Source organism: Populus trichocarpa, chromosome 1 (genome assembly GCF_000002775.5).
Source record: "Populus trichocarpa isolate Nisqually-1 chromosome 1, P.trichocarpa_v4.1, whole genome shotgun sequence".
Taxonomy (NCBI): Eukaryota; Viridiplantae; Streptophyta; class Magnoliopsida; order Malpighiales; family Salicaceae; genus Populus; species Populus trichocarpa.
In genome coordinates, this window is record NC_037285.2 from 36,193,050 (window position 1) to 36,209,573 (window position 16,524).

Here is a 16,524-nt window from a genome sequence, read left to right on the forward strand (position 1 = left end):
AGAATACTTTTACTAAGATTAATGAACAATTAATCAGTAATCCTTTTGTATTGTAATTTGGGAATGTAACTAATATTTATCTTATTGCAGGACATATTACTAGACTTAGACATCATGTAGATTTCTAATAGTTTATCAATTCTTTTGTTGTATTAAAATTATAAATGCATGTCGTTATATTGTGTCATTTCATATAAATTGATTAAGTGTGCATGTATGTGTATATCATCTGCAAGAAATATAATGGTGGACTATGATGAATGAAACATTGGAAGTTGAGGTTATAAGGTATTCTAATATGATGACGGGATGAGTTTAGGATGATTGGACAACCTTTGACATGTATATTAATGAGAATTGACATGAAACAAATATTATTCGATAGATTGAGATTTTCTAGTATAGGAGAGACTCTGCTGAAATTTCAGTAGAATTGTCATCAATTTCATGAGGAATACATGTAATATTCAAAACTAGAATATTATAAACAAAATGATAATGTTAGGTTCCAACTTAATCTGGTTGACTGTTTGAACATAAAAAATTTTAAATACATGGAATTAACATGAAGAAATCATATAGAGATTGCATGTAAATATTGGGGATGTTACATATCCTATGCAGAATTTGTAAGTATCTTCTCTTGAATTCTTTAATGTTAAACCGCTTTTTATGGGTTGAGACAATTCAAATAACCTTCTAGATTTATATCTATAGATCTTTATTCACAGTATATAGATTATTTCTCTCATATCCTTTATGAAACAAATTCTTGGATAACTAGATCTTTACTAACTAGAGTAAAGGAATAACATTTTTAATTAATAATATGTTTTTTATATATAATATTAAAAAAAAACTTCATTCCCACTAACTTTTTTATAAATATAAGACTCATTTATATTTTTGAAGAAATCAAACTATTTAATTATCTCATTAAAATAGATAGTCTATTAATGGATTTTTGTAGCTTTCATATTTTTTATAATTTTTTTATATTCAAAACCTTTAACCTGTGACATATACATATCTTCATGAAGATTCCTAATCAAGAATATAGTTTTGACATCCTAAATTATTAAAGATTTAATAAACAAATTACACATATTAAAATTCTTATTAACATCCTAAAATTAATCAAATTAAACTTTCTTAAAAAAAACCATTTTTAAAGTTTTAATAAGAAAAATAATCATGTTAAAATTCTTATTAATATCCTAAATGATTCTAAGATCAATTAAATAAAACTTTCTTGAAATTTTTTTTTCAAGATTTAATAAGAAAATTAATCATATTAAAATTATTTTTAACATCCTAAACTACTTTAGTATCAATTAAATAAAAAAATTTGGATTTAAAACTCTCTTTATTTTAGAATTTTTTTTTCTAAAATAACTTAATTAAACATTTTAATTAAATCCTAATCCAATTAGGATATTTCAAAACAAATTGAATTAAATATCTTAATTCACTCATAATCCAATTAGAAAATTAATTATATAATTAACTTTATTTAGGGTTTCAATTTTAATATATAAAATCATAATTTATCTATGTGAGGGTATAATAGTAATTATGCCTTAAATACCTAAATTGTAATTATGTATAAGTTTTAGGTGTAGAATCATAATTATACATTTTACCCCTCCAAAACCCTAAACAAAGTTGTAGGGGCAGAATCGCGCTACAAGGTCAGGCACGCTAGTAGCACTAACGCCACTATTGGTTGCTGCAACCATTTGTTTTATTTTGGTCAGATCTGACCGAATTAGTAACTAGAGCTTTTTTTTAAAAAAAAGAATCCTTGAGAGAAAATTAGTTATTTGGAAAATATTTTTTTCACATAAATTTAATTTATAGTGCCAATAACAATAAAAATATGCAATTAATAACCCTAATTGTCTGATGATGGCTTTGATACCACTGTTGGATTTTCTAAAACACATAACGTATCGAAAATGGTAATTTGAAATTTTTTGGAGTCCCAATGATCCCATTAAACAATCTAAGGTCATTTAGGATTTCAATGAAAATTACCTAAAGATCAGATCTCCTTTCTAAGGTTTGATTAACTTTTTCAAGGCTGAGTTTTCACAAATTACAAGTCTAATTGTCCAAACTATAACGGTAATCGACACGAACCATAGTGAAAAATTTATCAAACACTTTTTAGAATAAAGAGATTGTTATGTCTTTAAGTGCTAACTCTTTATTTTCTCTACTCTGTCTATTTGTATAGGTGGAATGTGTACAATATGTGTTGTGTATCATAACTTACAGAAAATATAAAACATGACATTCTATTTATGGAGGAAAACCTAATAACCATATAAATGATAAAATATAAATTTGCCCCTGAATAATATCACATGTATTATTTTAGAATAATTTTAGAAATTTATTCAATCAAGTTTTTACAAGATTTTTTTAAGTCTAGAATTGTAATACCATGTATTAATTATATTCTAGTTCTCAATCTTTAAAAGTTATTCATAATCAAATTATATTTAATTGATTATCCGAGTTTAATTTTATACCAATAGTTCTTAATATGTGTGACTTATTAGGTTCTTAATATGTTGGTCTAAATATAAATCATAATCATAAATAAACTAAGTTAAATAAATTAAATAATTTAATTTATTATCAATTCAATAATTGATTGATCTATTCTTGAAGATTATGTATATTATATAGCAACGTGTTATGATTCTTCAAATTTTAGAAAAGTTATAAGTGATTTGACTTAACATTTCAATTGACAGTTTCTTAGTGTAATTATTATCTTGTTATTAATAATATTTCAATTTAGATATTATAGCATAGAGTGTTTATACTCTGACAAATCATGTTTGCTCTCAACATTATAATAATTTATTCTTTGAATGAGATTTAAATCTCTTTTTAAATCTCATTTTACCTTATGCAAAGATTTCACAATTAATATTATTTGAGAACATGTAGAATATTTTCTCCAATTCACATAGAGTGATGAATCCTCTTTTAATCACTCAAATAACTGCATATAGTTTATGTTATACCCAATATTTATCTATTTGTTACCCTTTATTAGAACAATGTGCAGTCAAGATTAAAACATAATATTCTCTATATAAGATAACTTAGTGATTTCTAGTTTAAGGATCACTTACACAGTTGTCACATGAACCTTTTCATAGACATAAACGATCTCTCTATATGGAATCCTCATGTAGGTCAGTTAGTATAGATCTTATTTAACAAGTATCTGCATATTAATTCTAGATATCCCTTATATCTTAGTTTATAAAAACAACTGCTTCTTTACTTAAAAAAAAACAAGAAGAAGAACATAACATATTATAGTCTCAACGACTGTAATTAATGTTCAAACTTAATAAAGTATCAACCAAGAATATTTAGAAACAATACTTTGATGTAATAGAAATCTCATAATTATTATAACATTATAATTTCGTTTTCAAAGTATTTTTATCTCAAAAACTTTATCTTTACTCTATATTCATTAATCAAATATAAATAAATATTAAAGATAAATAAATCTTTTATTAATATTAAATATGTTTCTATATAAATAAAATCAATATCATAAATAACTAACTAATTAACTACAAGGCATATATACTAATAAAAATCGTCCTCAAAAAGTTGTCATTTAGGGTAGGAAGAATGGTTGTGAGCTCTTTGATATTGGCTAACAATAAATCTCTTTTGTTGCTCTTTCTACTTTGAATCTATTTCGAAAGATGAATTGTTTTTCTATAAAAGAGGAAGTATTTGAAATAATAGAACATCTTACCCTAAAAGATGGAGATGCAAAGAAGGATAGAAGTATAAAGGAAAAGGGTATAAATGTATGACATAATTCTCTAGTAATATTATTATTTTTAGCAGACAAATATTAACTTGCTTGTTAGAGAGGTTGATCGAACCCTAATTACCCATCATGCCTTGCTATTCCTTACAAAACCATTTCAACGATGGTAGTCAGGAAATCTTGATCACTGCTTAGCGGTCAACAATGGTGTTAGTAACACCACCAGGTCCACCACCATAAAAAAGTCTTATTTCTTAAAGGCAAATTCTTTTTTTTTTTTAGTTTAATGTGGGTGTCCGGACCAGCTTACGCACACCTCGACTAATCTCACGGGCCCTGAAGTTAACGACCATATAAGCATCCAGTGACCATCATATGAGCAACCACAGGGCTCGAACCTGAGACCACAGAGGGAGCAAACCTCTTAGTCTCAGGCTCTTACCACTGGCCACCACCTAGATGGTTTTCTTAAAGGCAAACCCTTAAATTGACTTGTGTTAGTGTCAATTATTTATTTATACTTTTATGTTCTTAATTTGGTTAATTAACCCTTAATTATGTTTTTTAATATGTTTAATTCATTATTATTTTTCTAAATTTGTCTAATTAATCCAATAACGATTAATCATTCTTAAAATCACATACGGAAGTGACATTATCAAATATTTTTCATTTATGAGATGATTTTTATAATACGCTAGAATCTATATTACTAGATGAATCATTGTTGAAAATATATTAGAAATATATATATGATCATGTAAATTGTGCTTTATACATATTAAAAGTTAAATAAACATAAAAATAATTTAATAAATTCATAGAACACAACGGTTAATTGACCAAATTAAAAACACAAGGGTAGATAAGAATAATTAACAACAAAAAAGAGTAAATTTAGAGTATTTGCCTTTTTAAAGGGATATATTTATTTAAATCCACTTTACTCTTACTTCCTCGTCAACCCATTTAAGTCATTTTAATAAGTTTGATCAAGTTTATGATTGGATATATAGAATTTAATTGAAGAAAAAAATTATTTAGAGAGTAAATTGTATTTTTAAGAAAATATGATGACAAAAGATTTTAATTAAGGATTTATTTGTAAGGAACTTAAAGTAAAATTCTTAAAACATTTTAGAAACTAAAATATATATTAAAAAAAAATCCATGCTACGAGGACATGAAACGTAAGACCGATTGATGAAAGGGTGTGATATGAAGAAAATATAACATAAAGGATGGTTATTAAGTGACTTTTATGAAAATAAAGGATAAAAAAGTTTGTTAAATGTCAAAACCCTCAAAAATAAAAATAAAAACATCATGAATATGAGAAAACTTTTAAAATATTTAATTTTATTCATTCATGTTTTCATTTGTCAAAGTTTATCACAACCTTTTATATATAAAAAAATAAAAAATCCTAATATTACTGAATATAAAAAATAAACTAGGAAAAATATTTCATTCACATAAGAAAAAAAAAACTAAAAATAAAAGCATTATAATAAAGAATAAAAAAATAAAAATAGAAAAAATAAAATTAATTAAGAAAAATATCTATATTTCTAAAAAACAGTCATGCATTAGTCTTTTCGAGTTGTAGAGAATTCATTCTCAAGTTTAAATTGATCTTACCATAATCTGGTAGATGTTCAATCAAAATTCTCCAGTCCCTTTTTTTTTCTTCGCTTCAACTATATAACAATTTTAAACATCAACTTGAGTCACTTCAAATCCAAATATAAAAAACAACAATTGACATATTATTTTTCTTGCATTGTCCTCTAGAGTAGCAAATTGCATACTTTAAACTTATTTCATCAATATATGTTGTATCTATATAACTCTTAAACACATCTAACTTTGTGATAAAATTAACCTTGTAATCAAAATGATCAACATAGTTTAAACCAATTAAAAAAAATTGTTGTGCACCTTCCATCTTTGTTTTTTTTTTTAGTATTCAACGTCTATTTTATTAATAAGATTATCGTCAATAATATCATCATTATATCATTATTTATGATATCATCATTAAAAAATATTATAAATTAATAAAAAATAATAATTCACATCTATCTATCTCATTATAATTATATTTATTAAAATCTTATCTTTACTTATTCTGATTAAAAAGTTGTTTTTGCTCATGCTTATAAAGTTAATTTTCAAAACTAGCCATAGATACATCACTATTCTCATTATCCCTTACTTCTATGTAGAGTCGATTAGCTCCTACAATGTTAAAAAAAAAAAAGATATCCTCAATTTAGTCATTTTAAAAAATAAAAAATAAAAACATCACACACAAACTTTGAAGCTCCAACAATGGCGATTTCATCGTCGCCAATAGCTTCTCCTCTAGGTATCAACATCAATACCAAACTTGCATCCTCTTCTTCTTTTCCAAATCTCGCTCTCTTCAACCTCCCTTCCAAGCCCACCAATCGCATTTCAACCATTGTCCTCTCCTCTTACAGTAAGCTCAAAATTCTTCCTCGTTTTTTGCTTTCTTGTTTTTTTTTGGGGGTTATTCTTTAGATTAAACATTGAGTTTGTTTAGAAAACTCAGGAAATGGACTGACGAGTGAAGATAAAAAGGCATTATTCGAAAAATACGGTCTTGATCCTAATCAATTCCCATCACAACCTTCTTCTTCTTCACCTTCTCTTAAGGTAATAAGGTTTTCTTTTATTTCTCTCTTGTTATGTTTTGAGATTCTGTAATTTTTTCTTTCATAAACATTTTAGACAAAGAGGAGAAAGGAAATCCAAAACCCAGGTAGAGGAAAACAAGTCCGTGAAGAGGATGGGGAGGATAAGCCACAGAGGACCACTCATAGGTTACTTCAGGTATGATTTTTCATGTAATTACTATTAATATTCTATTATTGTTATTATTTTCTTTGTGTAAAAAAACTTGGGTGTTTCAGGTGCTTGGAGGAAAGGCTAAAAGAAAGAAGTTGCTCTCTCCCAAAGGCATGGATGTGCGGCCAATGATGGAGGTCGTAAAAGGTTCTGCCTTCGATATATTGCAGGTGCTGATACTACTACTTTTCGTGTATGTGTACTTAGGCAAGCATTTTAATTACCTTTCTGTTGGTTTTGGTTTCTACAGGCAGCTGGTGGCTGTCCTGCCTCTCTAAGGCCTGGTCGGTGGTTAGACTTGTACAGTGGCACTGGTTCTGTTGGTATTGAAGCTATCAGTCGAGGATGCTCTGAGGTTTTTTACCAACTTATTTGTACAGTATGCTGTTAGAGCTTAGAGTTCTGTTTTTGGAATTTTGCCGAACTTGCATTGATTTTACTTTTCAGCGAGATTCCTACCTTCGTTCTTTCTGTTCTCAGGTGCATTTTGTTGAGATGGATCCTTGGGTTGTTTCAAACGTTTTACAACCAAACTTGGAGTGCACAGGATTTCTTGATGTTTCAGTTATACATACTGTTCGCGTTGAAAGCTTTTTAGAGCGCGCAGAGCAATTTGTGGGTGTGTTCCCTTTATCCTATTTTCCCTCTTTCTTTCTTCTCTTTCTCTTTCACAACATGAACAAGATAAAGTTTTGCTCTTCTTGGACAGGTCATCCAACAAAGTTACCTTCTTTCTTTTGATGTCTGGCACAAAACTCTGCACATCGAGTTCACTTTAAATCTTCATTTCTGCTGTCGCATTGTCTGCATGCTAAAAGGATATACTATAGTCTACATAAATAAATATTGTATTGAATAGTGTGGATTTGCCTACTAATTCTCTCTATGTGCACCTTAATCACTTCATTTTCATTCTTTCTGGAAGAGAATGATGATTCACTGGCTTATTTCTGGGCTCGCGTCTACGACTTTGCTTGCAGCCTTCTTCTCCTCTTTCTTTTATTTTCTTCTAGTTTAGTTACTAGGATGGCCAGGCATGGGCCATTGAACTAGGCTCAAGAAGGGTAGTTCATAGGCTTGCTCAGATGAAGGTCCTCACTTTCTGGAGTGTTAATAAAGCGCTGTAGCCCAACCTGAGGGCTTTGAAGGGGTGGCCATTCTTTCAGGAACGTTGCTCATGAACTTGCAGCTTTGCCAGAAGCAACTAGCTGCTTCCTTTCCCCAGCTAAAGATGATCCATCTGTTATCAGCAATTGAAAAGTGTCAATAAATGTAGCAACAAGAATTTATTATTTCTCCTCTTATATCCCATTTTTAGAAATCAAGTTATATTGTGTGCAGGTCAGGACAGCGCATTTGATTTCATTAGTGTCACACCTCCATATACACAAGTTGATTATGGAATACTGATGGATCAAATTTCAAAATCACCCATAGTTGGAGAAGATACATTTATCGTAAGTGTTAGTTTTGTTTAGTTATATAACCTGGTCTATACTCTGTGTGCAAGACTTTTTCTTAACATCAAGAAATTTCGTGGTGTTAGGTAGTAGAATATCCTCTAAGAACTGACATGTTGGATTCATGTGGATGCCTTGTGAAGGTATGGATCATAATTCATAACATCATGTATTATGCATTAAACTTCACAAGCAATTTTTTTAACTATCAAGTTTAAACTACTTCAGTTGGCACCCTCCTTTATATCCTGTAAACGATTATCTGCACCTCAAATCATTGTGAACTCTTTGAGATACACATTAAGACCAACTTGGTCGTTTATCAGCACAGTGAGGACTTGCCGCAAATTCCGTATGCTGAAGTGATTCTGTGCATGCTAAAATGACATATCCAATAGTTAAATCTCCGGTGGCATATAATTGCTCATCCACAAAGTATTTACTGTTGGTCAACCTGGTGACAAATTATTTTGTTCTTTATTATATTATCTGCATGACAGTGAGCCTATCTTACAGCTCTAATTATTTCAATGAAACTGCAGATAAATGATAGACGATTTGGTCGGACCCATTTGGCAATTTATGGACCTGAGTGGGCCCAGAAGAAGAGAAAGAAATAACAGTTTGAAGAACAGTAGCAGAACTTATACTAGAAGTCTACTAGTGGAAAGTGCAGAGCGAAATGCGGGCTTGAAATGCCTTTGCGTGGATCACCCCCTATCTTTAACCGCTAAAATACATGCTGTAGCGTTCATCCTTGTTAACTGCAGGCAATTTGAAACCAGTTCTAGTGGATCTTTATGGTAAATTTCTATTATCATGAACCTATACATTTGTTATGGCAAAGCTTTGATTTGTTTCAATTGTCCCGTGGCCCTTTCTAAAATTAAAAGTTGAATTATTTCACAGGCTTATTTCTTCTTGGTATCTCCTCAGCTGCTTAATTGAGCTCGAGAGAATTGAGAGAAAGGCTTCTTCTGTAATGCTGATTTTTCAAGATCATAAGGACTTCGTAAATCAATTCTGTATTTGATAAATGGATCTTTTGAGCTTTTACTCTATCATCATTTTAGTTGTTGAAGTCAAATACGAATACTAGAACTCATTGTCCACATAATGTTTTCTTTCCTTGCTAATTTGAGCTTTCAAGGCACTAAATCTAGCGTGCTGTTTCGGATGTATGGCTAGATTTATGCTCTGGACCTATATTTTATCACAAATTCAGTGTTTTAGTGTGGAAGTCCAAGAAATTGTGCCTTTAGGGCAGCCGCACTTGATTCTTTTTTATGCATGGAATCTATTTCAGACATGCTGTTTAGGATTTAATGGGTGTTTGGGAGTTGATAGCAGTTGCGGTTCAAAGTGTTTTTCATTTAGAAATGTATCAAAATAATATTTTTTTATTTTTTAAAAATTATTTTTAATAGTATCACATCAAAACCAAAACAATTTGAAAACATCTATATATATATATATATATATATATATATATATATATATATATATATATATTAATTGATGGGTGTTGCATAAAACAAATGAAGATCTTATTTTGTTTCTGGTATGTTCACCATTTTTTTTTTTAAATTGGTGGTTTTCATTTTATAGCTATCACAGACTCCATGTCAGGAGTTAAGATGACAAAGAAAAAACAAAGAAACATATAGAAATAGCAGCTTCTTCCTTCTCTGCTAGAGGAAATCATGTCCTCGAAATCATCACATGCCGAGTCTTCACCATATAAAACCACCAGCATAAATCATGGATGCAAGTTTTAGAACATGGAACATGGCATAAACATCTTCCAAATGATCAGATTGCCTTCTGCCCATCTAGCGTCTCCCTACCCACCACTAATCACCCGCTGTGGGTTTAAAAGGTCTGCTAGACAAGAAATTCTGGTTGCAGAGAATCTAAAAGTCGATGGCTGTTCTGCTATGGATACATTTTTATTTTACTTTCTTTTTCAACTGCTCCTGCTATTTAAACCAGCAGTTTCATAAAACCCTTACACATCTACAACCATGCAGGCAACACTTTCCAAATGAGGTAGTGTATTAACTGATACATACGCTCGAAAACCAGAGGTGGCGTGGAAGACTAGTTCCAAAATAGAAATGGTTACAAGTGAAAATAAAGAGTCTTAGAAAGAGAGAGAGTCAAAGGGGTGTCGGCCATGGGCAAGGAGACGATCAATATATATAAGAGTGGCGAATCCCATGCTTAATGTGCTATATTCCTTGACAAGGGAATCTATCCAAAAAGCTACATGATGCCCCCAAGATCTAATTCGTCTTCAAATTCAATTCAAAAGACCTGATAATTACATCATTTACATGTTGGCCTTTCATATTCTCACTACTTGGTTAGAAGATTAGCTGACTTCAGAGAAGAATTGCAGAGGGAGCTCAAAACCACAAAATGAAGGAAAGCAAGGAAAGCAAGGAAAGGAGAAATGTATGCAAATAACCGCACCTCCCTAGACTCGGGTTTCCCTGCCGTGTCCTTCTAGGATTTCTTTATTAGAAACTGATACGAGTGGCTATCATACTTTGAAGTAATTGGAAGAAGATTTTTTTATTTTTTTTATAATTTATATGGTATTTTTTTTTTAATTTTTTATGAAACATATAATTAGCATTTATAAAATGATGGTATTTTTTTAATAATAGTTGTCCCTAAAAATTATTCACTCAGAACTATTTCTTCGGTATAAATATCATGTAAGATGAGTTGAAACTCTTGAACTTGGTCTATTATAATCTTTAAATCAATCATCTTAAAGTCTTTATATTATTAATAGAGTTATATATTTTATTCAAGATTTAAGATATAGCTTTCGCATATAAAATTAATGTACATTCATACATTCACAGCTGCTACAATAATAAAATCAGATTCTTAACCTAATAGTTTTAGTACATCTTTAGTTAAAAACTTTTATAAGTTCATGATGATTAAAAAAATATATTTTTTATTGCTACCTTTTAAAAATCAAATAAATTAAAATAAATAATTTCTCTTCCTACACCATAAAAAATAATGATGGAATCCACCATATTGTAAAAGTGTTTATCGAAGCAACATACTCCTGAGCAGAACTTCTAATTTTCTACTATAATAACCAAAAACAGTTTTGATTATTTTAAGTAATAAAGGTTTAGGTAACAAAATACATAAATAAACTAAATAACTAAGAAAAAAATATGGAGACTTAATTAATTTATTTTTTTGGAAATTTTTTTAGTAAAAACCAATTATATATTTGCAGGATAATATAAAAATATTTAACAAAAGATAAGTAAACGTATATAAGGAAACTAGAAAACTTGCTCAAATTTTCTCTCTACAACAATAAAAACCCAAGGCTAGAGGAAGGAGAGCATGAGGGCAAAAGAAGGCACAGAGAGCATAAATTTTCTGTTTGTTTCTCTCTTTTATTTTCTTTTACAACTAAGAATGAAATCCCTCCACTGCTATTTACATAGGAGGCTAGGGATGTAGAACTAGTTTAAAATGAATTAGAATTAATTTTCAATAATTCATTGAATTTAAATAATGAATTAGTTCGAGATTAATTAGAGTTATTTTTTAACGATTCATTTGAATTTAAAAAATTAATTAATCTGAAGATTTATATAAAAAAAAATCAATCAATTTCACATTAACCCTTAATAATGTTATACTTTTTTTTCCAACACTGCAGCAGTGGATAGCATTTTCCTTTGGGGATAAAAAAATAATATTTACAATAGTTGTTTTTTAAAATATTTATTTATTTTAAAATATATTAAAATAATTATCATCACATCAAAATAATATAAAAAAATTACAATACAATACAATCATTATTCACTGTCATTCACATCAAATCAAATTCTAAGGCTACAAACAGAGAACATATTAAAAATTACATGCTGTGTTGAGGTGGTTTCTCTTGGAAACAAAAGGCAGACAAAATATAGTTCTTTGAGATTCAAGAACCTGGAGTTGAAGGATGATTTCCTGGGTTTTTTTTGGTTTTTTTCATATCAACTACAGAAAACAAATGGGAAAGGAAGCTCAAATGAATGATATATCATACCATTTACACCGAGAGCCTTTGGAATACTAACCAGACAACGTATAAATTATGTATGGCAACAGTTCTTTGCCACTTTATCTGGCTTCTGTCATCTTAATTTTCACCAAAGCTACACTTAATCATGACCTTGTTTGCCAAAAATCAATGGAAATTCGTCATCTTGCTCTGACAATGTCAAACCATGCTCATTGGCAATGATCTTCAAGGACTGGTAAGCCTCGTACATAGACCATCTGTCCTTGGGCCGAGCAATGACACATTTACAAGCAATTTTTAGGAACTGGGAAATCTCCTCATCATGTCCCTTACCACAGATAGCTTTCTCAACTGCATCTTTGCTTCTACCTGAACTTGAGAGGTTATTTACCCAATCCACCAAGTTCCCTTTGAATCCTTCTTCAGCGGTGCTGATGTCGAGAGGTTTTTGCCCTGTCACCAGCTCCAAAAGCACTACTCCAAATCCATACACGTCTCCTTTGAGTGAAGCAACCATAGTGCTCGAGTACTCTGGGGCCACATAACCGATTTCTCCCAAATCCCCATTAACGTAACTGCTCTCGTTAGAGTCTGAGGAAGTCATCATCCTCGCTAATCCAAAGTCCATAATCCGAGCATCAAAGTCTTCGTCGACAAGAATCGCATTGGAGCAGATGTTCTGATGCAGGAATGGAGGCTGGTAGCCATGGTGAAGCCAAGCTAGACCCCTAGCAGCACCGAAACCAATCCTGAATCTTGTTGGCCAATCCAGTGCATTACCAGTCCCGTGGAGCAAAGAATACAAAGTCCCATTAGACATGTGCTTATATACCAAAAGCTTCTCCTCCCCCGCAACACAAAACCCCAAAAGGGGTGCCAAATTTGGATGCCTAACCTGGCCTAATCGATTCATCTCTAACTGAAACTGCTTCTCACCGAGCTTACAAGTACTAAGACGCTTGATTGCAAGAGCCGACCCATCAGGAAGAACAGCCTTATAAGTAGTGCCTGATCTAGTCGAAATAATGATACTCTCTGGACTAAAATTGTTTGTAGCAGCCATTAAATCACCCAATTTAACCTTAACAAGAGGCTTTTGAAACAAAGAAACTTGAACAAGCTTGTGAGACCTCAATCTCTGAGCCCAATTAGTATCATCACCTCTTCCAAAGTCATACCCTCCCTTTCTTCTCCCAGAATGCTTTGACTGATACCACCACCACACCCCAAATCCCAACAACAAAGAAGAAGCGGCACCAAAAACCCCAGCAGCAATTATAATAGCAAGATTCTTCTTGCTTAGCCCACCGCACTTAGATAAAGGCCTCCCACACAGTCCCTTATTCCCATCAAAATCCGCGGAATCATAATTATTAAAGGAGGAAGGAACAGGACCGGTAAGATCATTATTTGCCACAGAAAACTTCTTGAGCCTACCCAAAGCAGAAAATCCAAGAGGAATAGACCCAGAGAGACGATTGTTTGATAGTATCAAGTTATTCAAATAAATACAGTTTGCAAGATCAGGTGGTATAGGACCAGAAAAATCATTATTTGAGAGATCAAGAGTGACTAAGTAAGGCAACCAGGTACATATTTGAGCAGGAATCGTACCGGAGAGAGAATTAGATGAAAGATCCAAGTTTTGCAGGCTTTTACAGTACTGTAAGGATTCAGGAACTTGTCCTGACAGCTTCATGTCACGTAATTCGAGGTTGATTATCCTATTCTCTCGATCATTCCAACATGACACCCCAACAAAATTGCAGATGAATCCAACTGATGTGTTTCCAAAGTTCCATGTTGCCAGCCTCCCTTCTGGGTCACCAAGTGAATTCTGCACACCTTGCAGGCACCTCGCATCATCTTCAGCGAAAACAGTGGCACCTAATGCTGCAAATATAACAATAAAAGTACAAAACTTCATCCTGCGAAGAAGGAGATGTCTTTCTTCCGAGTTATTGAGGGAACATATTGGATGAATGATATGCAGAAAAAGATTCAAGCTTTGCGCGTGTACAAGTTTAGAATGGTCTAAAGGAAAGGGAGTTATTGACTTTGATATGATGTAATTTTTTTAATTTTATTTTTTTATGTTTTGTGTGTGTGAAAGAAATTAATCCTACTTCCTACTCCTCCCACCAGATATCTAGTTTTTGTTTTTTATTTTTTATTTTTTTATTTTTTATTTGTCGTTGATTATGCTAGATGATGTGTGCTTGTTTTCTTATTGGTGAGTGTTTTTCAAAAGTTTTTCAATGGAGCGTGAGATAGATGATTACAGCTTCTTTGACTGAAGAACAGAGGACCTGTTTAGTCATTAGTGGTTTAATTAAGGAATTTTTTTAAGGAAAAAAATAATAATTTTAGTGCTTTATACTTTTCAGTCAGGTCCACAAAGGATGGTCTGTAGTTGTAGTTGGATACGGCACTAAATTATGTTCCTTTTATTTTTATTTTATTTTTCTTATCCTGGGTATCTTCACATTTTTTTTAAAGGGTGAGATTAGTTTCGTTCGGGGTTTGTGACTGTCCCTCCCAATAAGTACGTTTCCTAAAAATCAAACTTATATTCTCATCTTTATAAAAATATAGCAGTGTTTTAATCATTAAACTAACACTCCATTGTTATGCTCTTTTTATTCTACTAATATGGATTTTTTTCTTAAAGATAAATCTACAGTGTACAGAGTATTTTCCATTTTACAATGTCTTTGATTTTTTAAAAATTAATTTTTTTTAATTTTAAATTGTTTTAATATATTAATTTTAAAATATATTATTTTAATATATTTCTAAATAAAAAACATCAATACAATCAATCACATGTGGTAGTCACAAAAAGACTGCCCGAGTCTGTATATTTATCTATTTCCTGCATTTTTATCAGCTGAGGAATAGCTTGCTTTCTGTGGACGACAGGCAAGAAGGATTTTCATGTTTGAATCATAAAAAATTACAAGATAACCACTCGTTTGGCTAGTGAGCTCTCAACTGAGCAAAAAAATCAAAAATTAATTAAATTAATAAAACAAGAAAAAAATAACTAAAAATCCCGAACAATAAAAAAAATCAATTAAATTAATTAGAATTTTAAAAAAACTGACCATTCTTATTTGGTTTTATAAACTTAAAATTAAAATTTATTTTTTTAATAAAAACTAATCCGAACTAGAAATAATCATCCAGGTCCCAACACCATTACTCTCTTGTCTTGGGACCAGCTAGAAACCAGCTTCTTATCAAACACACACACGTAGACAAGCCAGGCGTAGTCTTTGCGGTCGCGTTCTTCGTAGTTTCCTTCGATAAGACAGTTCCGATGAGTTTTATTGACTCACCATGTTATATAGTTATTATGCAACGGACGAGGTTATCTTTCACTGGGTAGCCTAAGATCCTCAAACATTTTCGATGAGTTTAAGAAAATCAAACGCTAATATATAGATAGTTAGATATACATGTATAGCTGATTGGTCCAGCAGATGGTGTTAGTCTTGCATCCAGATACACTCGATCCAAATCAAATGGCTGAAGCAGCTAGCTTTTCTGGGACAATTGCTTCATTTAGGAAGAACAGTCGTGGGTTCACTAGTCTCCATCGATCATGTAGTTACGTCTACTTGATGGGACTGAAACCGTTTAAGAGAGCAAGAACATCATTTGCAGCAGTAGCAAGTTAATTTGTTGGGAAGTTTCTTCAGGTCAAGAATTCAAAGTCAAATTTGTGCCAGCCTGCCTGCCATTTCTTCTGCTTGGAAATTTCTTTGCAAGTTGGTTATATTATGTCATAAACATATCCTTTCCTTGAGATCATTTCTCTACTTGGCCAAAGGCTGATGTGAGTGTGGTTTGGTGTGGTCAAATCAAACAGCTTTTAGCCTGTCTTAACTAACCACCTAGCTATTTAATTAGATTTTCGGACATGACAGCCTAGCTGTTCTTACTCCTGACAACAAGGCCATGGAAGCACCTTCCTGTCAATGGATAACCTAAGACCTTGAAGGTGCTATCCGCCATGTCAAAAACAATTAGTGCTAAATTTGTACTTCCCAATCTTATATGTTTTCCTGCTTAGTTTATTTGATTGTCAGGTAATTTGGCAGCGTGATTACGGGTACTTTTCAAATAATTTTTCGTGTTAAAATACATGCCAATAATATTTTTTTATTTTTTAAAAATTATTTTTGATATCAGCATATCAAAACGATCCAAAAAGTACAAACCATATTAAATTTTAGCAAAAAAAAAATTCAAATTTTTTAGGAACGCAGGTTGAACCGCGTTCCCAAGCGCTTCCTAAATCAGTGGAA

At 31.3% G+C, this 16,524-nt stretch overlaps 2 protein-coding genes across 4 annotated transcripts; one reads left to right on the forward strand and one right to left on the reverse strand.

Moving 5' to 3' along the window:
- The first annotated feature begins 6,033 nt into the window (after window positions 1–6,033).
- On the forward strand, window positions 6,034–9,391 carry LOC7496823 (uncharacterized). 3 transcript variants are annotated; one of them, XM_024603394.2, is made up of 10 exons: window positions 6,034–6,302; window positions 6,396–6,499; window positions 6,575–6,676; window positions 6,757–6,861; window positions 6,942–7,046; window positions 7,172–7,310; window positions 8,033–8,148; window positions 8,238–8,294; window positions 8,694–8,954; window positions 9,061–9,391. In XM_024603394.2, the coding sequence occupies exons 1-9, from the start codon at window positions 6,152–6,154 to the stop codon at window positions 8,769–8,771; spliced, it is 957 nt and encodes a 318-aa protein (XP_024459162.1). In that variant the 5' UTR covers window positions 6,034–6,151; the 3' UTR covers window positions 8,772–8,954; window positions 9,061–9,391. The 3 variants fall into 3 exon arrangements, with proteins under 3 accessions (XP_024459162.1, XP_002300031.1, XP_024459159.1); XM_002299995.4 differs by having other exon boundaries at window positions 6,035–6,302; window positions 6,387–6,499; XM_024603391.2 differs by lacking the exon at window positions 9,061–9,391 and having other exon boundaries at window positions 6,035–6,302; window positions 6,387–6,499; window positions 8,694–9,014.
- Window positions 9,392–11,967: 2,576 nt separating this feature from the next.
- Window positions 11,968–14,294, reverse strand: LOC7487850 (inactive LRR receptor-like serine/threonine-protein kinase BIR2). Its single transcript, XM_002298484.4, has one exon. It carries the CDS (start codon window positions 14,136–14,138, stop codon window positions 12,351–12,353), a length of 1,788 nt encoding a protein of 595 aa, XP_002298520.1. The 5' UTR covers window positions 14,139–14,294; the 3' UTR covers window positions 11,968–12,350.
- Window positions 14,295–16,524: the final 2,230 nt, after the last annotated feature.

Coding starts and splice junctions, on each gene's coding strand:
- LOC7487850 (XM_002298484.4), bottom strand. CDS start 14,138: ATGAAGTTTTGTACTTTTATTGTTATATTTGCAGCATTAGGTGCCACT.
- LOC7496823 (XM_002299995.4), top strand. CDS start 6,152: ATGGCGATTTCATCGTCGCCAATAGCTTCTCCTCTAGGTATCAACATC. Junction 6,862..6,941: donor CTGCCTTCGATATATTGCAG/GTGCTGATACTA, acceptor TGGTTTCTACAG/GCAGCTGGTGGCTGTCCTGC. Junction 7,047..7,171: donor TCAGTCGAGGATGCTCTGAG/GTTTTTTACCAA, acceptor TTCTGTTCTCAG/GTGCATTTTGTTGAGATGGA.